Consider the following 25,659-nt stretch of genomic DNA (forward strand, 5'->3'; position numbering starts at 1 on the left):
TCCCGAGACAGAACCGAACTGAGACTGGGAATAGCAAAGCATGAGTGGACCCTGACAAATATGGTGATGTGGCCACTGGGTGTATCCAGAACCAAACTCCACAGCCAAATACTGAGCAGCGCAACATGTGGAAAGGGGAAACCGTGCTGTACAGACAGTGATGGAGCAATGCTCTACATGTATCAATGGAAGAAGCTCAACAGCCGTGAAAGAGCCAAATTCTGCCAATTTCCATAAGAGACATGAGCTAGCCAAGCAGCCATAGCCATGCGCTGAGCTGGAGCTGAAGCTGTCACTGTAGGCAAAGGCTGACAATGACCACATGAACTGCTGGAGGCTGACACAGCTGGATCTGCTAACAGCAAAGGAGTGCCTATAGAAGCAAAAAGACAACCACGCAACCTGCCCAGCAGAGAGGGCACTCGAGACAGCAAGAACCTGACAGTATGCAGTGGACAGCGAGGCCAGGCAGCCTGCGTAGCCCCCAATAGGAGGGTCTCAGAAAAGCTGCCATGAAGAGGCCAGTGAAGGTGCCACAAACTGTCTTCTGCCAATCAGCAACAAAAAAACCAGAAGGCTGCACCTGCCACATGCCCATGGGGTATGTCACCTGGCACCTACTTTGAGCCGCAAGGCTAAAGCAGCTTGAAGGCCAATCGTGCAAGCACTAAATAATCTGAAGGATGATTGCCCATGCTGGAAGACCTCCAAGGTGGCTAAATGTGTAGACAGCTGCGAGGTGGAAATGCTGCTAAATGCTGAAGTCAAAGTCCACCAATGCATTTGGGATCTGAAGGCTGACAATGCTGCAAGGAACCGAAAAACAGATCGGACAACTAGGAGTTTAAGGCTCCCGACGCTACATGGGATCGCTGCCTTAAGGAGGCCATGCCGGGATGACTGACGTGCCCCGAAGGTGGCTGTTGCAGCAGCATACCACTAGATGCTAATTAAGACATGGACCACCAGCTGTCCCTGCATCAGAAATGAGAAACATCAGTCCAAGTGGCATAGAGCCACAGCTACCAAAAGAAGGAACCCTGCAATCGAGAACCTGGAGTAAACGCAGCAGAGGGCAGCAAATGCTCATGCAAATGCAGGCACAAGCTGAAGGCTGCCAATGCAGCCAGGAAAGAGCAGACCTGGCAACCGTGAGGAGATGTTGCCCCTTAGCTCGAGGCAAGAAGGAAATACACTCCTCAAGGAAAAGAGGACAGCTCACTCTAGCATAGCCATGGCCTCGTAAAGAGAAGCGAGCTGCAGACTGAAAAGGCAGGTGACAGAGAAGGCTACAAGGGCAGCAAAGAAGCTGAGCGTGACCTGGGAGCAGCAAGGTCCAGGCTTCTGTGTGGGAATTCGCCATATGAGAAGCCAAAACTCAGAACCATAAAGGTAGACTAAAAATCATCTTCTAATCAAGGAAACTGGTGCTGTTTGTACCACAACGGCCCAAAAGGTACGAAGACAGAAAACGAGAAAGAACAATCCATTATTGCACCCTGTGACCAATATGGCTGCTCCCGACTGAAGAGCGGTACTGTAAAAAAGTGTGCCAAAACCACTCCCGCGCTGGCCCAACGGTACTGTTCCAAAAACACAAGCAAACCCTCACACAGGCTCAAAAAGAAATACTGTACTGCCGTAGATGCACTTACTCGAACAGCACAAACCTGAGAAGGGAAGAATGAAAGTTCATGCTCACAATTTTGCTGGCCTTACCGGTACCCATAGGCTTTCTGACTCTGATCAGGTGGCTGAATCTAGACAGCTGCAGGAGCGCAGAAACACCCTCTCTTCTCCAGAATGTCACATAAGCAGAAAGCTGCTCTCTTCCAACATTTTATTTTTCAAAGTTCTATGAGGAGGAGGAGGAAGTGGCAGGCGAGAGGAGAAAGAGGGGAAGGAACCTAGCATTACTAGGTGTACCCCAAGTCAGGCACCTCTACCGGCTTAGATACCACCAAGCTCAATTCAATCAGGTAACCCGGAACAGAAGCCACAGAAGCAGGAGAAACCAGGAGCATGTGAGAGACCATCCACCACTTGCTGGAGATAAAGAATACTGACTGACCAAGGCAAAAACTATCCTATGTGGCAGAGTTCAGTTTGGTACTCTCTATCTCCACCTGTTTGTAGATGGTCATAACCCACACATCCCTTGATTCTTCTTCTGCCAATGCTAAGGAAATATGGGTCAGTATAATCTGCATTCATTCTCAGTGTTTCTTTTCACCCAGATCTCAAACTCTCTAAATCACAGAACACTTTTGGGGGGATGGGGCTCTCTCATTTGGATACACAGCACTGGCCTCTCCAATGTTCATTCAAAACTGATATTTGCTGCAAGCTTCTACATCACACAGGAGAAGTTCAATCAAATACATTTAAAAATAAGGGTTTACCTATTCATAGAGTTGCTTTGATTTAGATCATGCTCAGTAGGTCTAAAAAACTCTGCAATATTGTCTAGAAGTCGACTGAATCCTTTGTTTAAGCATGAGTTCAAAACTGTGCTGAAATCTGGACTGCAGAGAGACATAAAACAGGGAAATAACTATAAAATCAAGTAATAAAAATGTTCAAACCAGGCAGGGCAGGGACTCATGCAAAACCAACCATAGTGATGTGACTGGTAACCAATTACATAAAAGTGAGTATGGGAATTACAAAAGTGGTCAGATAACTAAATATATTTATGTTGGGGCACATACTTTCCCCTTACTTGCTTTCCTAAGAAGGTAAACACATTAAAAGAAAAGATATTTCCCTTCAGATAAATTCTTAACTATCCAAAAGGCTCTTTTAAAAAACAAAGATTGCTTACTAATTATGTGTTTGGTCTACTTACTATATACCAATAATATTCTGTTTTTAACTAAATTTGTATACAGGATGGTGGCACATGATAAATTACAACACATCCATGATGCAGGCACTTCTCTCTAAATCCAACACTGCTTTGCCAATCTCAACTACTGAAGTTGGGGACTGTGCTTGAAGAAATGGAGAGCAAATTGTGTACATATTTTCAGCCATGATGAATGGGCAGAGTTTTGCCCATAGCTATTATCCCAGATGGAGTACCACTGTACTTATCAGCTCTCCTTATCCCTTATGCTGCGTGCCATTCTCTGTGCTCTCGATTGGGAAAACCTGCTCGTCACTTCCTCTGTCCCTCAAGCACAGTTTGAGTCTACTAGATAAACAGCATTTTTTTTCTTACCCCTTTCCTTTTCCAGTGTCTCTTCAGAAGGAATCTTTTTTTCAAGAAGTTTAAAAGTAGGCCTTTTCTTTACCTGGCTTTTGATACCACCCACTTAAGTGACCGACCTGGGCTGTGACAGGTGAGCAAAATAAATAGATGCCACTGGTAGCCTACAATATCTATTATTCTAGTCTTTCTTGTGTGGTTTTTTTTTTATATAATTTTTTTTACTGCACTTGCCTTGATTTTTATTTTAATGGATTCCTCTATTTTATTTATTGATGTTAAATTGAATGATGTTTTATATTGTAAATCACTATTACTTTTGGTTGAAAGGTGGTATAGAAAATTCAATTACAGTACAAGTAGAATAAAACTGAACTGTGTAGTTACTGTGGTACTAACTGTCCATGGTAGCATACCGCTCTTACCTTTCCACCATGTCTCTAGTTTCATTCAGTAGTTTAATTGTAATGACATCTTTTTCTGTAAGTCCACAGGCCTAGGAAATCAAACACTGTGATGTAACACTTACAATGTATTTAAAGCAAGTGCTATGGCCAGAATGGTACAACAGGAGTCCCCTGGAAACAGATGTAAGCATATACAGAAACAAGTAGAGAAACTACACAGAAGATGGCTTATGAAATGTTGTCCAGTGTGCATGTGTGTTTGTATCTTTGTTGTCTCTGTCTTTCTAGCCTGGAGGAGAGAGGCTGTTTCAAAGGACTGGTTATCAAACACTGCATTGGTTTGGAAAATAATCAAATGAAACCAAATTTATCATATATCTAACCACTAGATGTTAACAGATTTCAAAGGATGGATTATACAGTTTCACCACAATATGTCACTGTTCCAAGAAAACAGATATTGCTGTGCTTTACCACTAGTGGCCATACACACAGCAACCAGCAGCAAACTTACACAGGTTAGCCACTGGACACATAGCAATGATTAAGAAAGCTATATAGTTCAGTCACAGTAGACTTTACAAGATGAAATTCACAAGCCAACCCTGCAGTGATAGGGGTGTGGCAATGGGGAAAGCATACAGACCATGTCTCAAGAATTATTTCCAACTCTAAGTATTTCTGTCTATGTATGTATTCAAGTGTGTATCTGAAGATTGGGAGGTGGGGGGGGGGGGGGGGGGGGGAATGCATACCTGTGTAACTGGGAGAGGAGAGGGAAGAGGCCATTTAAAAAGAGCAATTTCCTGTTATGTTTCACTGTATCAACAACTCTATACTGGAGCTACAGAACTGCCTCTCCCATAGAAACACACTGGGTCATTTTTTATGGATTTTATTTTTCTGGGTCCTTGAGGTCCAAATCTGGCCCATTTTCAAACCTGTTTTTTTCCCCCATGCCATGTTTGATCCCATTCTGTAAAGGTTTTAGTTATTCTGCTCTCAGACAGTCTTGATAAGACAAACATTCTTAACCCTTAACGCATAATTTCTGTCCAGCATTCCACTGGGTGGGAAAGAATAAAAATGCAAGACTGAAAAGGAACTATTCATCTTCCTTTGGCCTTTGCCCAAACACTGCTGGATTTGCTTTCCCTTTACTCGTTTGTTAAAATTAGATTTACTGCAAGAACAAAGTATAGACAGGCTCCAACTCTTTTATTATATGCTCATGGCAGTAAGAAAATGAAGGCAAGCGACAAGTTCAATCCAGAACTATATGGAGCCTTTTTTTTCTGGGACACACGGGTCTGCACAGTCCATGCATATGTCTGGATGAGAAACACCCCCCCCCCCCCCCCCCAATTCAGAACATGTCAAAATAGTCATAAAGACTCAATAAAGTCTGGTGTGGACAGGACACCAAGCAAAAGTTATTAGGGGGACACATACCTACACAGACAAAACACTAATCTCAGAAGCCACCTCCCCAAAACTCAGGATGGCAAGCAAGAGCTGGAGTTGGCGTATGCAATACTAACAGTACACGCTGAGATTAGCGCAGATACTAAGACAAAGACCAGGCAGCGTTGCTTGCTGCTGAGGAGTGGGGATGTCAGAGGGATAAGTAAGCATATATGTAATTCCACAAGGAGGACATCCAAAGACTGGGCTGAAAGGGGAACAAGATACTAGGACTAGGGGGCATGCGACGAAGCTACAATGTAGTAATTTAAAATGAATCGGAGAAAATGTTTCTTCACTCAATGTGTAATTAAACTCTGGAATTCATTGCCAGAGAATGTGGTAAAGGCGGTTAGCTTAGCGTTCGGACAGCTTCCTAAAGGAAAAGTCCATAGACCGTTATTAAATGGACTTGGGGAAAATCCACTATTTCTGGGATAAGCAGTATAAAATGTTTTGTACTTTTTTGGGATCTTGCCAGGTATTTGTGATCTGGATTGGCCATTGTTGGAAACAGGATGCTGGGCTTGATGGACCTTTGGTCTTTCCCAGTATGGTAATACTTATGTACTTATAGTGTGACTATGTGAAGCGAGTGTTTTATGGAAGGGGACAGTGAGAGAAGACAGCAAGTGCACGTATATGAGACAGAAGAAAAAGAGGCAAGCTAAAGGATTGGGATGAAGAGGAAGTGAGCAAGATTGAGAAAAGAAGAAAGCGAGATGAGGTGACAGAGAAAAGGAGAAAGAGGTGAAAGGGGGACTAATTAACAGGGAATGGAGGACAGGATCCTCGATTGGGAAGAGGAAGGAATCCAGAGTTATAAGGCAGAAGAGAAAGATGGAGAAACAGTGCAAGGAGAGAAGATTGGAAGGACAGCAAAATAAGACAAAGCAAAATGGGGGCATAAGAGGAAAAGAACGGATTAAAATATTTGCTGAGATAAAGAAGGAAAAGAAAAAACTAAATACAGAGCTGGGGAGAGAATGAGTTTAAAAAAAAAAAAGACATTGAGCAGACAATCAAGCTACAACACCAAAGGCTGGAAACTATTTTTGTTAGGATGGAAATTTGAACTAGTAGTTCCCAGAGGGCAGGTGGATAAAGGACGAGAAGTGCCTATATAGCCTAGCACCCCTCTCTTCACACCCATCTTTTCCCCCTGCTCCTCTACTTCAGCCTCCTCAAACACAGGACTGCCACTAGCTGCCTAAATGCATATCTGCTTAATACCGCAACCATGCATTATGCTTGAAAAGCTGCAAGGTTGTTCTGCTCTGTCACACGCTGATAGAGAAAAACACTGTTACCCTCCTGGGAACATCAGCAGACAAAAAAAAAAAAAACCTAGCAAAAATGATCAATTCTAATTCCACCAGCAACTACCAATCAAGTTACAACGTAAACATAAATTTACCACCCTGCTAAAAATGAATCAAATGATGATTTTAGAAAGTGTCAAACTGTGAGGGATTTTTAAAAAGTGTTTATTTGCATTTCCTATATAAACTGCTTGAACCTTTGTGATACAACGAAGCAACAAACTTTAAAAATAATTGGTCCAACTGAAGTTAGCCTGCCACAGGGTTAGGGATATCTGTGAAATAAGGATTAAAATGACCCGAAGCCTCCTATGTATAAGGCTGTGTGAAAATTCTACCTGCGTTGTTAAAGGGTTCTCCTCATTAGGCATCATGAAGCGGCACAGAGGTGATCTGCCACTGTCCCTCTCAGTAGATGATGAATCCTGGTTCTGTTCCACTTCTTTCTGCACTTCTTTCAGTGTCTGCTCCAATTCCAAAAGTGACAGCGCATGTTTAAGAGATACACTGTTCAATTAAATAAAAATATAAGTGACAAAAGCTTAAGATGAACTGTTGTTTGGAAACTATGTCCATGCATATTTTAAATAACTTTATTCCTTTTAAGGTGATTCAAAACTAGAGTTTTGTATACACAGCTCATAGACTGATTTGTTACACTATGGATACAGGCACAGACTTACCCCTCCCTACTCTTTAACAAGTCCTCTCTCATCTTCCCTCTCCTAGATGCAGTCACACTAGTTCCCTCCTTTTATCATCAGTACTAGGATCTGAGACAGCAACATAGCAACATAACCTGACCTATAAATTAAGGAGGGACTGTCGCCTCCAGGTCAAAAAGGTACAGCAGTATTCACTTTGGGCCTCGACAGGCTACTGGAGTCCAAGTTCAACTGAAAGAATTTAGTCCTCACCACCCTACTGCTCCTGATCCCTTCCAAAGTAGTAGTAGCCCTGTGACTCACTATCAGCATATATTGCCAGCCACTGGAAGACTGACCATTGAGACGATAGGGCAGTGCCCAAGGGCCCACAACAGTAAGGGGCCCACTGTGCTTTAACCTCTATCTAGTTTAGTTTAATCACTTTTGATAGATGCTTAGGGACCCATGACCCCTTTTTGCCTGAGGGCCCAGATCACTGTCAGTCCGCCCCTGTTAGCAGCACTTCCTCCTTGAATGTGATAATAATTAATAATTTTTTAAAAAACCAGGGAAAATAAGGTGACATCTTTTTATTGGACTAACTTAATACATTTCTGACAAGCTTTCAAAGGCACACCTTACTTCTTTAGGTTGGATGACAGTCTCAAAATGAGTATAGTGAAACATGAAAAGCATTCTGATGAAATAGAAAGGGGTGGATGGGAACATTATTTAGATTTTTTTTGGCACAATTTCCTGGAGTACATGTGGAGGGGCATAATCAAAAGGGACACCCAGGTTTTTCTGAGGACGTCTTCGCAGGACGTCCCTGTGAAGGGGCAGGGAAACCCGTATTATCGAAACAAGATGGACGCCCATCTTTCGTTTCGATAATATGGTTGGGGACGCCCAAATCTGGAAATACAAGTCGACCTTAGAGATGGTCGTCCTTAGACTTGGCCGTTTCTGATTTTCGGCGATAATGGAAACTGAGGATGCCCATCTCAGAAACGACCAAATGCAAGCCCTTTGGTCATGGGAGGAGCCAGCATTCATAGTGCACTGGTCCCCCTAACATGCCAGGACACCAACTGGGCATCCTAGGGGGCACTGCAGTGGACTTCATAAAATGCTCCCAGGTAAACTGCTCCCTTACCCTGTAGGTTGAGCCCCCCAACCCCCCTCCCCCAAAACCCACTACTCACAATTGTACACCACCTCCATAGCCCTAATGGGTGAAGGGGGCACCTAGATGTGGGTACAGTGGGTTTGTGGTGGGTTTTGGAGGGCTCACATTTACCATCCCAAATGTAACAGGTGGGGGGGAGGGGCCTGGGTCCGCCTGTCTGAAGTGCACTGCACCCACTAAAACTGCTCCAGGGACCTGCATACTGCTGCGATGGACCTGAGTATGACATTTGAGGCTGGCAAAAAATATTTTTAAAGAATTTTTTTCAGGGTGGGAGGGGGTTAGTGACCACTGGGGAAGTAAGGGGATTCCCTCCGGTGGTCATCTGGTCAGTTCGGGCACCTTTTCGTGGCTTGGTCGTAACAAAAAAAAGGACCAAGTAAAGTTGTCCAAGTGCTCGTCAGGGATGCCCTTCTTTTTATGGGTCGAAGACGCCCATGTGTTAAGTACACCCCAGTCCCACCTTCGCTAGGCCTCCAACACTCCCCCGGGAACTTTGGTCGTCCCCGCAATGGCAAGCAGTTGGGGACGCCCAAAATCGGCTTTCGATTATACCGATTTGGGCGACCCTGTGAGAAGGACGCCCATCTTGCAATTCTTGCAATTTGTGTCAAAAGATGGGCGCCCTTCTCTTTCGGAAATAAGCCTGATAGCGTGCATATTACCATTGGTAACCAAGTTGGAGAGTAGGCAGCTGGTGCAGGTGCACCAGAGGTATATGTTAAAAAAAAATCCGCTATCAAGCGGAGAACTCGAACGCCCCATCTGTGTTTACCTATAGCAGGTGGACCAGAGCCACACAATGTGTTCAGAAGTACCCCCTATGTAAGAGGTATGTTTAAGGTTAAGCCCTCGTGTGCACTTCTTTAAAGGGAGAATGAGACATGTTTAAAGTAACAGAAGCATTGTATTACTGTAATTTATTTATTTTTTAACGGTGCCACGTTTCCTTAGTAGAGTATTTTTCTACCTTCATATTTGCAAAGTACGGTTGCTTATTTGGGCTGTTTTATGCATACAATGAACTGTTTGATTTTTGTTGTTTACGAAACTTAAAGAATAAAATTTGCAATTCTCGACTTCACTTATCTAAACTAAGTTCCTTATTTGCAATAAAATATTTGGAAATGAAGAAAGCATGTTTTCTTAATGGATATTGATGTGGTTTAGCGTGTTGTCTAGTAATGCAGCCATTATGTGTCATGAAGACAACATAGGGCTCATTTCACAGAATGCCCACTGCCCTATTTCCCTCTCTTTAAAAAAGCACAAATAGCAACAAAGGCTGTTCATTAAAAAAAAACTGACATATCAAATCTTAATGCATCCCAAACACAAACACCATTTATAAGTTCCAGTTACAAAAGCGTAAAAAAGGGCAGGCAACAGCAGTGGCTCAACACACAGAGGGCTCATACCCCAAAGATGTCATCCCTCTGCTTTGTTTTGAACACCAACTTCCTGTCTCTGCAAGTTTCCACTATAAGTTGCTTATGTTGGTCTTCAAAGGTCAGTCCCCTTCCGCCCCTGCCCACCTGCATAAGCTCCTGATCCCTTACTCTCCCCTTTGCTCTGCCTCAGATAATCTGCTCTGCATCCCTTCTTCCCTCTGTTTCGCATCTTTCACTCACACATGATACAGTCTTCAGCTACCTCGGCCCTACATAAGTATATAAGTAATGCCACACTGGGAAAAGACCAAAGGTCCATCGAGCCCAGCATCCTGTCCACTACAGCTTTTGGAATACCCTCCCTCTTCTTAGATATGCTACTTGTTTCTTTTAAGGCTCTTCTTAAAACTTCTCTTCTTTCTTTCACCCCTCTCCTCCTTAGCTTTCCTCTTCTCTTCTCTCTGTACCTTCCTCTCCTCCCTCATCTAACCACTCTCCCCCTTTATCAGCACTTACTTTCTTTTATGTTGTAAACCGCTTAGTCGCCAGTACTGGATCTATTTGTGGTATTATCAAATGTAGGAAATAAATAGATACTGTTTTCATGTGGCTCAGTCAGTGAAGAAAGCTGAAAGATTCCTTGACATAAAATATATTATTTCTCTCTTCCATCTGCAAGCTATGACAGCAGACAAATTCTTTCGTAATTATTTTGGCAATGGAAGTGGAACTACCAAGCACCTGAAGCACACACAGTAATTCCTGAAATGCATCCTTTTCTGATAGAGCCATGAGGCTCTCCATATGTTTTGCACATAAGAATGAAGCTTACTTTAAATCCTTCTGCACAGACTAAATATTTATAGTTTCTCTCTATGGAAGTCAAGAGTGCTTTTGTGTAGAGGCCGACTGAATTTCGGTTTCAGCACCAAAACCAGCCTTTTGGCCAAAAATGCCAGTGTATTTTCCTTTGAACTGAAACTCTCTGCCATCTCCCCTCCAGCCCCCATGATCACTCTTTGCTCCCCCCAGAACCACCTGACTGCCCACCCCCCAAAAACGATGAGTTCCCCTGCTGAGCTGGCCATCCCCAGGCCTACCTTAACAAGCTCTGGCGGTCTAGTGGCCTCTTTAGGTGCAGGAATGCACCCCCACTCTTCCCTGCCCAGTACCAGTCCTGGTTTAAAATGGCTGCCAAGACTGCCGTGGGAGATCCTGGCAGCCATTTTGAGACTGGCACCAGCATAAGCAAATCTTAATGTGGCAGCCAGGACCTCCCGCAGCAGTCTCACGAGGCTGCTGCAGGAAGTCCTGGCAGCCATTTTAAATCAGCAGCAGCACCAGGCAGGAAAGTGTGTGTGTGTGTGTGTGTGTGGGGTGGGGGTGTTTCCTGTCCCTGAAGAGGCCAACTAGACCACCAAGGCTTGTTAAGATAGGCCTGGGGAATTTCAGCCGTGAATCCAGTATACCTTGTAGCGCTATAGAAATGCTAAATAGTAGTAGTAGTAGTAGTCAGCCTCTACTTTTCTGATACCAGTCCTTTTCTTATCCAGTCCTGGGTAACAAAGATTTATTTAACTCTATCAGGGTGAGCACTAGACATGATAAAACTCAAACAGAATAGCCCCATGAGATAACAAATGGTATTTACCTTCCCAAAATTTTCTGAACAGCTCGTTTTACTACCGTTATCAACTCAGTCAACCCTAGTGAGAGAAAAAAATATCTATTAGTTGTCACAGCTCCTCAAGCAAAGTTTATTAAAATTAGGGCTGCATTTCAATCAAAATTTGTAATCGTGATTAATCATGTGATAAAATTATTTTTGTGTGATTACAAAATTTCAATCGTGATTAACCGCACAATTAAAGATATTTTATTTTCTACTGCAGCTCCTTGAGACTCAAGACAAGTCACTTAACCCTCCATTGCCCCAAGTACAAAATAAGTACCTGTATATAATTTGTAAACTGCTTTGATCAACTACAAAAAGGTGGTATACCAAATCCCATCCCCCTTCCTTTCCTTAAAGGACTGATAATCTCCCTCTCTCCAACCGTCAGATCCAACATCTTTCCCTTTCTCTTCCTTCTCTCCCAGATCCATTATCTTTTTCTTTCCTGGGGTCTATTTTCTCTCCCCTCTTCCTCCCTCCCTCTCAATGTCCAGCACCTCTCCCTCCCTCCTCATGAGCAGTGACACAAACTTTGTGGTGAGCAGCATCAAGCTCTTCTCCTGGCTGCTGGAGCTCACCACTTCAGCCATAGGTTCCACTAGTAGCCCCTCTAGTTCTGCTTGTGGGTCTGAAGCTCACTTCCCTCCCCCCTCTCAGGGTTCAGCATCTGCCCCCACCTCTCACCCCCATCTACCTTAAAGATGGTCTTCTGTTGGTCCCTGACAGTGGCGCACACACGCTGCCTGTGGTCTGGTCCCTCTGGCCCATCCTGACATCTCTTAACCTCACTTCCTGTTTCTGCATGGGCACGATAGGCCAGAGGGATCACCTTGGACCAGTCCACTGGCAATATTTGTGCAATGCTACTGCTGCTGGGGACCGACAAAAGGCCACCTTTAAGGTACACCAGTGTCTGTGTGTGTGTGGGGGGGGAGGTGATATTTAATCTCATTATTTCAGGGTCTTGGACTGCGGGAAACAGAATGTAGCTGGTCAATTAATAACTAGTGGACGGAAATATGATCACATTACCCCTCTTCTTAGGCAAAAGCACTGGCTCCTTGTTCAATCATTGATTAACTGTAAACTTCTTATATTGATCCATAGGATCCTCACTTCAGGTCAGCCTCCAATTCTCGCCTGCTAGCCAACTCCTTACTTTCCCAGTCGGGCCCTCTAATCGTCAGAGCAGCACCTTTTCACTTTCCCTTCTTTTAACACAATTTTGCGGAACTTTTTCCAGAAATCAATTTTAATGTTGCTGACCCTACCCTTTGGGATGGTCTCCCCCTTATTTTATGCATATTGTCCTCCCATCAAGAATTTAAGGTAGCTCTTCTTATTTGGGCAGTTTTTTGAGACCCGTGATTTAATTTTTTTCCCTGGTGTTTTCTCCCTGCTTCTCTGGCCTTGGAGGCTCATGTTGCAGCACTTAGTCTATTGGACACGTTTCCCTCTCCCCTAAACTAATCCCTCGTGGAATATTGCAACTTCTAGTCTTCTTTCTGCTTTCCTATTTGATATATAGTTCTTTTCTTTGCTGCATTTTCTCCTGCTATTAATATTTTATAATGAGGGTACATTCCCTGTCACAGTATCCAATAAAGATGAGTTGAACTTGGTAAGAAAAATGCTGGATTGTGCTGAGGGCAGGGGTTGGGAGTGGAATAAAGCAGAAGAGACGTTGGAGAAGACAGTCTTCCAATGTTAATTTTTCCTTTTTTGCTGATGACATTTTACTCATTTATCCTGTTTCCCCAGTCAATTGACCTCTGCCCACTGCAATCTTGTCTAGCAACTCTGATTAGTTGGCTGTCACGAGACAAGCTGGTGCTTAATACTCACAAAACTGTCGCTAGTTGGATTACTGGTCATCTACCACAGCCCTCCTTGATCCCAGTTTTGTTTAATATTCTAATTAATCCTGTCCTGTCCTGCTACTTAGGAATTATCCTGGATTCATCCTTGTCTTTTAAACAGCAAATTTCTGCTGTTGTCAGTACTGGGTTTGCAGTTCTCTGTAAATTACTTTACCTTCGCAGTTGTCTTGATACTACAAAACTCCAGCGTGGACGCATGTTTTCACAAATTTAAAAGTTTATTAAAAACTTATTTATTCCAGCAAGCCTTTGGGTCACAGCTACTGGGCTAGGATGCATGACCAGCTACTGTGATTTTAATTATGTACGATTATGCTTGTCTGTCAGTGTACCTTCCTTTTGAATTGGAATTCCTTATCTTTTATTCATATGTTATTGTTCGCCACTCTAACCTGTGCACCAGATAGAGCAGTATATCAAATACAATGAACAATAATAGTGATTAAAATATTAATTGCCTTAAATAATTAATGAATTAATCAAAGAGTTAACTGCAATTAAATTGCAGCCCTAAGTAAAATGTATCTTCTCTCTCCCATGGTACTCTTATGAGAGGAAACAAAAAACAGAAATGCTCTGAAAAGCTCACTGTTTCTATCAACAGTGATCTTTTGATGGTGCTGGCAGCTGGACTGTGCTCTGTTTTGCTGACATTAATTCTGCTTAGTTCAAATGTTGGACAGGATGAGGCTACTGAAATATTGACCTATAATACACTGCACCATATTCCACTTCAGAAGTAAAACTAAAATAGTAAGATATCGATTTTCTCCAGCCAACTCATTGGCTAGACAAAATTTAGACACCACTGCCAAAGAGGCTGACTCTGAAGTATTCTGGATGCATAGTGAGAAATCAGCCAGACAAGTCTAGGTGCCAGCAGGGACTCTCCTAAAATTAACCGGACACCTTTGACCAGTTATCTGTAACTCCTCACTGGCCTCCCACTTTGCCATCTATCCCCCCTTCAGTCCGTTCAGAACTCTGCCGCACGCCTTATCTTCCGCCTGGACCGATATACTCATATCACCCCTCTCCTAAAGTCACTTCACTGGCTTCCGATCAGGTACCGCATACAGTTCAAGCTTCTCCTATTAACCTACAAATGCACTTGATCTGCAGCCCCTCCTTACCTCTCTGCCCTCATCTCCCCTTACGTTCCTACCCGTAACCTCCGCTCTCAAGACAAATCCCTCCTTTCAGTACCCTTCTCCACCACCGCCAACTCCAGGGTCTGCCCGTTCTGCCTCGCCTCACCCCATGCCTGGAATAAACTCCCTGAGCCCATACGCCAGGCCCCCTCCCTACCCATCTTCAAAGCCTTGCTCAAAGCCCACCCCTTCAATGTCGCCTTCGGCACTTAACCACCATACCTCTATTCAAGAAATCTAGACTGCTCCAACTTGACATTTCGCCCATTAGATTGTAAGCTCTTTTGAGCAGGGACTGCCCTTTTTGTTAAACTGTACAGCGCTGCGTAACCCTAGTAGCGCTCTAGAAATGTTTAGTAGTAGTAGTAGTGGCAGATAAAGTTAACCAGACGGAGAAATCCAGTTAATTTTGCTGCTTACTGTAACACTGAATGTAACTCCCTAAAGCAGTGGCTCACAACCCAGCCCTCACTATACATCTATCTACTCAGGTTTTCAGGATATCCACAATGAATATGCATGAGATACAATGGAGGTAGTGAATGCAAATATATCTCATGCATATCCTGAAAACCTGAGTGGCTGAGTGTGTCCAAGGATTGGGTTGAGAATCCCTGCCAGAAAGCAACTAAAAGACAGCAACAAAAGCTCCTCCAAAAGTAAAACTTTAAAACAGGGTTGCATAGATTCGATGTTGGGGGTGTGCCCCCAGGAGCGGTATGAACAATCCTGGAATGGGGAGTGCACTGCTCAGGAAAGTAAAAATTGCCTCTCAGGGGCTGATGCACTTATGGCCCCGGAATGAACCGCCCGCTATTTCCACTCTGGTAAATCAAGGAAAAGAAAATCAGATGATACCTTTTTTATTGGACATAACTTAATGCATTTCTTGATTAGCTTTCGAAGGTTGCCCTTCTTCGTCAGATCGGAAATAAGCAAATGTGCTAGCTGAAAGTGTATATAAGTGAAAACATTCAAGCATTACTATGACAGTCTGACAGGGTGGGAGGATGGGGGTGGGTCAGAAGTATGCATGGGGACATCAAAGCACATCATTGATATTCTAACAGGATGGGTGTGGATAGGTGAGGGGTGGGATGATCAACAGAGACATACAGCTTTATGGTTTATAACGGGCTAGGAACCCCAGATCCTTGTTAAGTCCTTTCTGTTGGGTGTTAAAATATTCAATCATTCTGACTTCAAAGGTCTTACGTTCTTGTATGGTTTTAAAGTTACCTTTCAGTATTCTCACTGTGAAATCACTGGTACAGTGTCCTGGTTCTGTGAAGTGCTGTCCCACCGGGGTGGGGGCCCTACTGGCTATATTGTTCATGTGATGTCTATGTAAATTGAATCTTGTCTTAAGCATCTGGCCTGTTTCTCCAATATAGCATCCTTCGTTACATTTTTTACACTGAATGATATATACCACATTGGAAGATGGGCAAGTGAAAGATCCCTTTATGTTGAATATCTTTCCTTTGTGGGTAACTGTGGGGTCCTGTGAAATATTTTGGCATAGTTTGCAACTGAATAAATTACAGGGACGTGTGCCCTTCTGTTCCTTTCAGTCTGTGATGGAAGTTTACTTCTGATTAGCTTGTGTTTTAAGTTGGGTGGTTGTCGGAAGGCCAGTACTGGTAGGGATGGGAATATCTCTTTCAGTAATTCATCCTCCTGGAGTATAGGTTGTAGATCTCTTATGATTTTCCTCAGTTTTTCCAGCTCTGGATTGTATGTCACTACAAGGGGAATTCTGTCTGTGGATTTTTTTCTCCTTGTACTGTAGCAGATTCTCCCTGGGTGTTTTGAGGGAGGAGGCAATATTCTTGGAGATTATTTTGGGGTTGTAGCCTTTCTGTTTGACGGATGCACTCAGGCTTTTAAGGTGTCTGTCTCTGTCCCCTGGGTCAGAGCAGATACAGTGGTATCTTGTGGCTTGGCTGTAAATGATGGATCTTTTTGTATGTGAAGGATGGAAGCTGGAGTTGTGGAGGTAGCTGCATCTGTCTGTGGGTTTCTTGTATATAGATGTTTGTATACAGCCATCACTGATTGAGACCGTGGTGTCCAAAAAATTGACTTTTTCTGGGGAGTAGTCAATTTTGAATCTGATTGTAGGATGGTATGTATTGAAGGCAGAATAAAATTGTTTCAGAGTTTCTTCACCCTCCGTCCAAATCATAAAAATGTCATCAATGTACCGGTAGTATTTTAGAGGTTTGGTCTGGTGTGTATTCAGAAATGTCTCTTCCAGCTCAGCCATAAAAAGGTTGGCATATTGGGGTGCTGTCCTGGTGCCCATCGCAGTGCCCATTATTTGCAGATAGATATCACTGTTAAAGCGGAAGTAGTTGTGAGTTAAAATGAATTTGATTAATTTTGTAATAGTTTCTGGTGAGTATTGATGGTCCAGTGTGGATTTTTTTTAGGAGTCTTCCACATGCAGCTATGCCATCCGCATGTGGAATGTTGCTGTTTAGTGATTCTACATCCATCGTGACCAGAAGGGTGTTAGGTGGTAGTTGCTTGATATTTTTCAATTTATTCAGAAAGTCTGTGGTGTCTTGTATGAAGCTGTTAGTTTTGTGTACGAGAGGTTTCAGAATTCCCTCTATGAATCCAGATATTTCTTCCGTGATTGTGCCAATACCTGATATGATTGGTCTGCCAGGATTTCCCGGTTTGTGGATCTTGGGTAGCATGTAGAATGTGCCCACAGCAGGTTGGTTTGGTATGAGTTTCTTCAGGTGAGGTTGCGCTTGTGTAGGAAATGTTTTGATAAGGTCTTTCAGCTGTTTTGTGTAGTCCTGTGTGGGGTCCTCAGTTAGTTTCCTGTAGTATTTATTGTCTGAGAGCTGTCTGTGCCCCTCTTCAATGTATTTTTGTATGCCCATAATTACCACTGCGCCTCCTTTGTCTGCGGGTTTGATGATAATGCTTTCGTTAGTTTGTAGGGTTCTTATGGCCGCTCTTTCTGGTGGGGTAAGATTGTACAGGATTCTCTTTTGTTTGTTGGAAAGTTGGGATTTCACCCTATGTCTGAAACTTTCTATGTAATTATCCAGCTTGTAGTTTTGTCCCTCCTCTGGGGTGAAATAAGTGTTCTTTTGTTTAAGACTGTACTCCGGTCTGTTTGGTGTCCCTTTATTATAGAAATGTGTTTTAAGGCGCATTTTTCTAAAGAATTCTTCTAGGTCTGAGTATAGTTGGAGTTCATCTAGTTTACTAGATGGGCAGAATGAAAGCCCTTTTGAGAGCACAGAGACCTCATGTTGTGATAATTGATGGTTCAAGAGGTTTATTATCCCCATTTGGTTTGCATCTGTAAAGGTGTGATCAGTATTCCCTGGTTTGTTTGGGCTCTGATTTTCACATGCCTCAGATGTGTATCCAAGTGTCTCCAAGGTGTCTGGGGATGTTGGTTCTGCAGAGCTGTAGCTATTCAAGGATAAGCAGTTTCTCTCTCTTTGATTTTGAAGAATAGCTTTATTTCCTTTTTGCGGATAGCAATGTATTGTTTTTCTCCTTGGATGTTATGTAGGTCCTCTTTAAGTTGGTTCACAAGGTGTGGATGTAATTCCTCCATGTTCCTAAGGATTACATCCCTTTGGGTTTGTATTATTCTTTTTTTCTTGTAGAGTTGATGTATAAGTTCATTTCTTAGTTTCTGACTAGTGCGTTTGCAGAGTTTCTCTGCATAGTCAGAATTGTAAGTAGTAGCCAAAGGATTTTTGATCCTCAGTCCTTTGGGAATGATGTCATTCTTCTTGCAGATTGTCAGAAAGTAAAGATAACTGTTCACTTTTGTTTCTTTTTCCAAAAGTTTGTTCATTTGCTTTTTGATGCGGCTGTATGCGGTATCTTCCATCTTAAGTAGAGGAGTGTGGTAGCCGTGTTAGTCCACTCTTGTTATCAATAGAAATCAAACAAAATAAAACATGGAAAAGAAAATCAGATGATACCTTTTCTATTGGACATAACTTAATGCATTTCTTGATTACCTTTCAAAGGTTGCCCTTCTTCGTCAGATCGGAAGCACATTTGCTTATTTCCGATCTGATGAAGAAGGGCAACCTTCGAAAGCTAATCAAGAAATGCATTAAGTTATGTCCAATAAAAAAGGTATCATCTGATTTTCTTTTCCATGTTTTATTTTGTTTGATTTCTATTGATAACCTTAAGAGTGGACTAACACGGCTACCACACTCCTCCACTCTGGTAAAAAATACCAAGATGGAAATAGTGAGCCATTCATGAAAGAAAACCTCTGCAAATGAGCTGTATGGGCTATTGCCTTACAATGCAGTAGGGAAGGCTGCTAAGGCATGTGCAGAGCAGTCAACTGCTAAGTGTGGCTGCTCTGCGCATGCTCATTCAGTGTGTGCTACATAAGGATTTCACGCACGAATATAAACTGTGTGTATGAAAGCCAGGTGTAGCTTTTTTTTCAAAATGGTTATGGGGGGACGTCAAGCAGCGAGCCCATAGAGGGCAGAACAAAGAGGATCCTGGAAAAGACTGCTCAGGGGTGTGCTTCCAGTGCTAGTAGGAGCGGCGGCTGACAGACGTTGATTGGGAGTTCACCCCCTTTCCAGGAATGCTGCTGGACTGGCTGCTCTTCTTGCTTTCAGCTGGGTAAAGCAACATCAGTCTCCAAGCTGGCCTGCCTGCCAGTCTCTCCCACTCTCAGGAGCTGCTCTGGCCACTTCTTCTGCTGCACAGGCTACAGCGGGACGTCATGTCATGGCTCCGGCCCAGATTTCAGCTTCTCTACCTCCCCACCTGCCTATTGTGGGTGGCTCCGCCAAAGCTGTCATGCTATGGTTGCTCCAGACCTCCCAATAAATTTCCATTGGTAAAGGTAGGCTGGTCTTTCTGTGCATAGCTTCTAAATGGCTGTGCATCCCTCAAAATGCACATTTGATCTGCTCATCTAAGTAAATTAGAATGCTATTCCCGTTGTCTGCTGCAACAAACATTAAGAAGCCTGCAAAACCCCTCTGTGCATCACCCTCTAAATAAAGTTCTCGCTAAACCAGCTGGAATCAGTCAAAAAAGCACGTTGTTAGCCCGGTAAATTAAAATGCATATTCCCATCAGTTGTGTCCCCTAGGAATGTGTGTATGCAGCCACACATGCTGCATAGCTATTCATAAAATTCAAAAGAGTGCCAAGAGCCCTGCTGGTGGCTGCTGATAGCTCTGTAATGTTTGTGCCAGTGCATCAAACAGGTTCAAAGCTTGCTGGCCAGCACTTCTTTCCTGCTGAACTGTGCACACTGTGAAATCAACAGTCCATGAGCTTTGAATACTGCTGGCAGAATGTTAAGGGCCAGCTGGCAGAAAGGAAGATGCTTGGAGAAGGCAGGAAGCATGTGATAGAGTCGGGGGGGGGGGGGGGGTACAAAACTATGGCAAAACAAATCTGCTTCTTTCTGTGTGGGCAAATGTATTCCGTATTAATGGACTGTGTATATCCTTAAAATTGAACCAGCTAGCCCAGACTGGTGTGAAAATCACTAGCTAAGCCCAAACAGGGAAACGCTCTTATTTGCCCATTCCTGAGGGGTGGTATATGATGGAAGGTGATGTCAACTGACCACGATAGAAACAATGGGACAAGGCAGTGGGAGAGCAAGAGGAATGCTAAGATGTGTAGGAAAAGGCATAACCAATATTTAAAAAGGAGGTTATAATGTTTCTACACAAATCACTGGCAAGGCCTCACACTAGAATATTTTGTTTAATTCTGGGGGCCATACCTGTGAAAGAACATAGGCTACAAGTAGTCCAGGGAAACGTTACCAAAATGAAGTAGGGTCTGCACCAAAGGCCATATGAGAGGAGACTTCAGGACACTATGAATAGCCTAGAAGAAAGGAGGGACAAAAACATATGGGATATGTAAATACCTGAAAGGGATTAATAAGCCTTTTTCAATAGAAAGAAGTTCTATGACTAGGGGTCATGACATAAAACTTCATAAGGTTAAACTCAGGAATATCAGGAATATTCTTTTTTATGGAAAAGATGGAGGATGCTCAGAATGCCCTTCCAGAATACATGGTAGAGACAAAACCACTAAAAAAAGAGAAGAGGGAAGGGATTCGGGATTTAGCTCACCCCTCTTTTGGCTGTAGCTGAAGGCATATTACATTTAGATACAGTGAGTCCCTGAAGGGCTGACAATCCAAGGGCCTCTTATCAAGCCACACTAACGATTCCCACGCGGCAATGCTGGCTAAACCCATTCAGAGTGAACGGGCATTGTCGGAATTGCCGCACCAGAAACCACTAGTGTGGTTAGATTAAAAAAAAAAAAAGGACTTAAATTTGTACCTGAGGCAAGATCACAAGGAGCCACAGTGGGATTTGAACCTAGCTCCCCAGGTTCTCAGCCCACTGCTCTAACCATTAGGCTACTCATCCACTCAAAAAAAAAATGTTTGTGATAAATACACAACGGGCTAGATTCTATATATCACACCCTAAGAAAAAAAAAAAGCCTAGGCGTATTCTATAAAGTATGCCTAAATTTAGGTGCAGTTTAAAGAACACGCCTAGCGTTCATCCGCACAACTAAATTTAGTTGCGGGCAGTTACGCCATGTAAAACTTGGTTGCTGACATCTAATTAGGCAAGGATCGGGTGTATTCTATAACAATGTACATAGATTTTAGAAGTGCCCATGACCATGTCCCTTTTTCAACTATGTGACTTAGAATTTATGCGCATTGTTTTACAGAATACGCCTAGACAGTTGTGCATGTAAATTCTAATTAATGCCCATTAATGTCAATAATTGCTTATTAATTTGCAATTATTGCACTGATTGGCTTGTTAGCTAATTAAGTTGCATACGCAAATCCAGAATATGACCTGATTTGCTCAAGCAACTTAAGTCGCACTATACAGAATGCAGAGGAATATCCCTTCTGGCAAGAATATGGTAACAGAACAATGGAGTAACCTGCATGGGATAGCAGTTCAGTCTCAAACAGTAGAGGTACGACTGCACTGTGCTCCCAAGAAGCCACTGGGGATAATCTGTATGAAATATTAGACTCTCCAAGGGGTGACCTGCACAGAGAGACCATGGCTGAAGCCTAAACTTCAAACCAGCATAGGATGGCTGTGTTTTTGTTTTGTTTTATTAAACACAATCAGCCGCACCAACCTTAGTGGCTATGAGAGGATCATTACAAAACTCAGTAATAAGACAGAATGCCTAGGTGTTGACTGAACACGAAATAATAATATCCTATGTCTCTGGTAATTTGATATATATATGTCCACTGCTACCTATGCAAAAAATGCTACAATGTCACGTATATTTAGCTTGTATTCTTAAATATATTATACTTTTTACAGAGTACCCTCAGATTTATCCACTCTCTTAAGCAGACAATGGTACTGCTAACTGGTGGTATTGCACTTCTTTTATCGGGCTACTCTTTTAAGACCCGATGAAAGAAGTGCTATACCACCAGTTAGCAGTACCATTGTCTGCTTAAGAGAGAGTGGATAAATCTGAGGGTACTCTGTAAAAAGTATAATATATTTAAGAATGGCAGCTAAATATATGTGACATTGAAGCATTTTTTGCATAGGTAGCAGTGGTCCTGGTTTTAGCAGTGGACATAGGTGATGACTGAAGCACTGATCTTGTAAGAAGCAAAGGTGAAGATGACAAGCTCTGAAATGGCCTTCTACCTGATGTGGTAAAAGCCATCACTAACAGATTTTGGGAATGATTAAAAAAAAAAAAAGATAGATATTTTTTATTTTATTTTTGTTACATTTGTACCCTGCGCTTTCCCACTCATGGCAGACTCAATGCGGCTTACATGGGGCAATGGAGGGTTAAGTGACTTGCCCAGAGTCACAAGGAGCTGCCTGTGCCTGAAGTGGGAATCGAACTCAGTTCCTCAGTTCCCCAGGACCAAAGTCCACACATGACATGGTGGGAAAAGAGGTCAGCTACAAGACATAAGAGGGGTTGGTGCTGGGTTGCATATAGGAATGAATAAATGCATCTACTCAAGATGGATAGATCTCAATGGGGTAGAATGGATGAGCCATTTTGGGCTTTTTTTTTCTCTTGTCATTTACCATGTTACTAGTCATAGGATAAATGCTTTGAAAGTAGACAGGTGGGGGAAAACAGAAATGGAAGAAAGGGGTAAGAAATGTAAAGAAATGGGAAAAGAGATAAAGTAAGACCAATGCTGGGCAGACTTCTATGGTCTGGGTCTCACAAATTGCAAAGACAGATCAGGAACAACACTTGAGTGGGCTTTGATGGCAACTCCAGTAGTTTGGAAATAGGCCTGATGCTGGGCAGACTTTTACAGTCTATGCCCCAAAATTGGCATGAAGAGAAAGTATGTGGAATCACATCACATTCAAAGCATATGCTATGATTGCAGGTGCTGCGTATCTCTGTGGGAGGGTGTGGGTGGGGGATAGAATGATATGTCAGCTGTGTGGAAGGGAAAGACATTCTTAGGATTGAAAGTATCATGGTAATATGATGCAATCTTGGAACATAAAACTACCTCTACAAGGTGTCAAGTTGCTGACTGCCCTGTTTATCATGAAGTGGAACCTGGTTCTTTAGCATTAGGTTGCTGTCAATAATAATGCCGAGGATTTTCAAGTTATCTGAGATTGGAAGAGTGTGTTCTGAGGTATGTATGACTGTTGGGTAGTTTGTAAAATGTTGAGATGAAAAAATAAGGCAGTGTGTTTTTTCTTTATTGGATTTTAGTTTAAATGTCAAAGCCGAGGTATCCATTAGGCTTAGGCTGTTTTTTTTATTATATTGGTGATTGGATTTGAAAGGTATGTATATTGTGACATCATCCGCATACAGAAAAGGGTTATGGCCTTGATTGAAAAGAGACTTGGCTAAGGGGGGTCATCATTAGGTTGAAAAGGATGGATGAGTTGATCCCTGAGGTTCTCTGCAGTCGGTTTCCCAGAGTGGAATGATGTTGGAGTTTGACTTTACTTGAAATGACCTTGTGGTTATGAACCCCTTGATCCATTTGAGTATATTCCCTCCGATTCCTATCCTGTCGAGTTTACTTAGTAGTATATCGTGGTCTACCATATCGAATGTGCTAGACATGTCAAATTGAAGTAGGAGAATGTTTTTACCTAGTGCAATTTCTTGCTTGAATTTGGCAAGGAGAAATACCAGTACAGTTTCTGTACTATGGAGGGGTCTGAAACCGGATTTTGATTCATGAAGTATTGAGAATTTGTCCATATACTACGTGAGTTGTTTGGCTACGATACTTTCCATCAATTTGGTTGTCAGTGGGATGGATGCCAAAGGACGACAGTTAGTGAAATCATTTGATTTCTTCTTGGTGTCTTTTGGTAATGGTGTAAGTAAAATGTGCTTTTGTCCTTGGGGAATAAGCCTTGTTGGAACATGTAGTTTAGATGGGATGTAAGATCTGCAATGAATCGGTCAGGTGGTGATTTCATTAAATAGTTGGGACATGCGTTGAGTTGACAATGAGCAGATGAGAGTTTTCCGGTTACCTGTGCAACTACTTTGTCTGTAGTCTGGGTGAAGTTTGACCCAAGACCGATCTGTGGGATATTCTCCAGAGTGTGGGTCTAGTTCATCAACGAAGGTATCAAGGTTAATGTTTTCATGAGACATGGTTTTGCGTATGTTGGAAATTTTTTTCATAAAGTTCTTGAAGACAGCTCTCATTTCTCAATGGAAATAATAGTAGCTTACACCAGAGTAGAACTGAAAGTCTTTTTAGCAGAAAGACACCTTTCTGTTGAGGCTTGTATGGTGTTACATCATGTTGCTAGGTCTATGTTGAAATTTGTGTAGGGTTTTTAGTATGATTGGGATGGAAGATAAGTGTAATATACAGGTAAAGCTCATGGGATTGCTAGGGTATTCCTTGTCAGCCAATATGAAGGTAAGAGTAATAAATACAGCAGTTTTGCATTTGTGTTGCTGTTGAAGAGGTCTATTTGAGATGCCTCTCAACCCTGAAAGATGCTCTGCAAGTTCTCCCATCCAGGGACCATTAGAGTGGTTAAAGAATTCTACTGAGCTTGTCGCTTATCTTCCTGAACACCAGCAGTCTGCATTTGGATGTGCTTGGAGATGATACACTCCCAAATCTTTGCGACTTCCAAGAAGAAGCACAGGGATCCTGTAACTCCCTGTTGGTTTACATAAAACATAGCAATTTGTATGTCATTTGAAATAACACTGGGGTACCTTGGCAAAGGTGGAAAAAACTCCAAATGATTTATATGAAGATTTCTTTTGGACTTGACTGAGAAGAGAGTCTATGTGAGCTTCTTACCTAGTGTTGAAACACTGTTAGGATAGATTGATATCCCAGTGGAGCGAAAGGGACATCTGAGGATAGAAGGGGTATTGCTGTCCACCACTGCAGCATGGTTTGGAGCTGCACTGAGGAATGAAGAATGGTAGAGACAGGTATATGTGTTTCATTGCAACTTAAAATCCCATGGAGGTCTTCTCATTTTCAGTCAAACAAGAGTAACTATATGGATAGCAGAGGCCATATGGCCTAGTGTTTGTAAGTAGGCCCTGTCTGCCAGCTGAAAAGCTTTTGCTTTTACTGTGTACAAAACTGCCCCTATAAACAAAGTCTTGTCTATAGGATGTAAGGTTGATTTCTGGATATTCAATTACATTACAAGCTTCAGCAATTCAAAATTACTGTGGCAAAGTTGATCTTCAAATTTCATAAGTCAACAATTTCAATGATCATACATTTCCATTGTTGACTTGTTTTCATTTGCTACCTTTTCAAACTAGAATCATGTTTAACTGGCCTATTTGATTTATAGAGTCTTCAAAGGTGTTAGTTTTGCTATTCTTTTTTTTTTTTCCTATTCTAAGACTTCAAAACACTATGGGGACAAAAATACACTACTTGTACATTTTCCAACAGTATAGGGTTCCAAGATTTTAAATGTTGAGTCTTTTTGTATTATCAAGCGGCTTCTGTGTAGAATTTGTTACTATTATAGATTTGTGTTTTATCAAATTATTTAATCTTTCATAAGAGACTTAAAACATTTATTTAGCAAATGTTTTCAGTACTGGTTTATGGGGAAATTGTACTGCAATTCCTGGATTATTTTTCCGGCACCCAAAGGGGGCCCGGCACTGGAGTCTGTCTCTCTCCTGCTCCTATCGGGAAGTGGTCCTGGCACACTGGAGCAGGTGAGAGACAGATCGCGGTGCCAGGCTCCCCTTAGAGGCCAGAGAGGAGCAGATGCACTGATGTAGGGGGTGGGG

The 25,659-nt window shown here is 42.6% G+C and overlaps 1 protein-coding gene across 2 annotated transcripts in view; it reads right to left on the reverse strand.

Moving 5' to 3' along the window:
• The window catches only part of PEX3 (peroxisomal biogenesis factor 3), an 85,989-nt gene that overhangs the window by 11,252 nt on the left and 49,078 nt on the right, over window positions 1-25,659 (reverse strand). For both annotated transcript variants that reach the window (XM_030198493.1, XM_030198494.1), the window contains exons 7-10: window positions 11,283-11,337; window positions 6,743-6,911; window positions 3,637-3,707; window positions 2,403-2,525 (exon numbers count right to left, since the gene is read on the reverse strand). In XM_030198493.1, the coding sequence (XP_030054353.1) occupies window positions 2,403-2,525; window positions 3,637-3,707; window positions 6,743-6,911; window positions 11,283-11,337 (418 nt within the window). The remainder of the gene's footprint in view (window positions 1-2,402; window positions 2,526-3,636; window positions 3,708-6,742; window positions 6,912-11,282; window positions 11,338-25,659) is intronic.

The sequence above is a fragment of the Microcaecilia unicolor genome, chromosome 3, assembly GCF_901765095.1.
Source record: "Microcaecilia unicolor chromosome 3, aMicUni1.1, whole genome shotgun sequence".
NCBI lineage: Eukaryota > Metazoa > Chordata > Amphibia > Gymnophiona > Siphonopidae > Microcaecilia > Microcaecilia unicolor.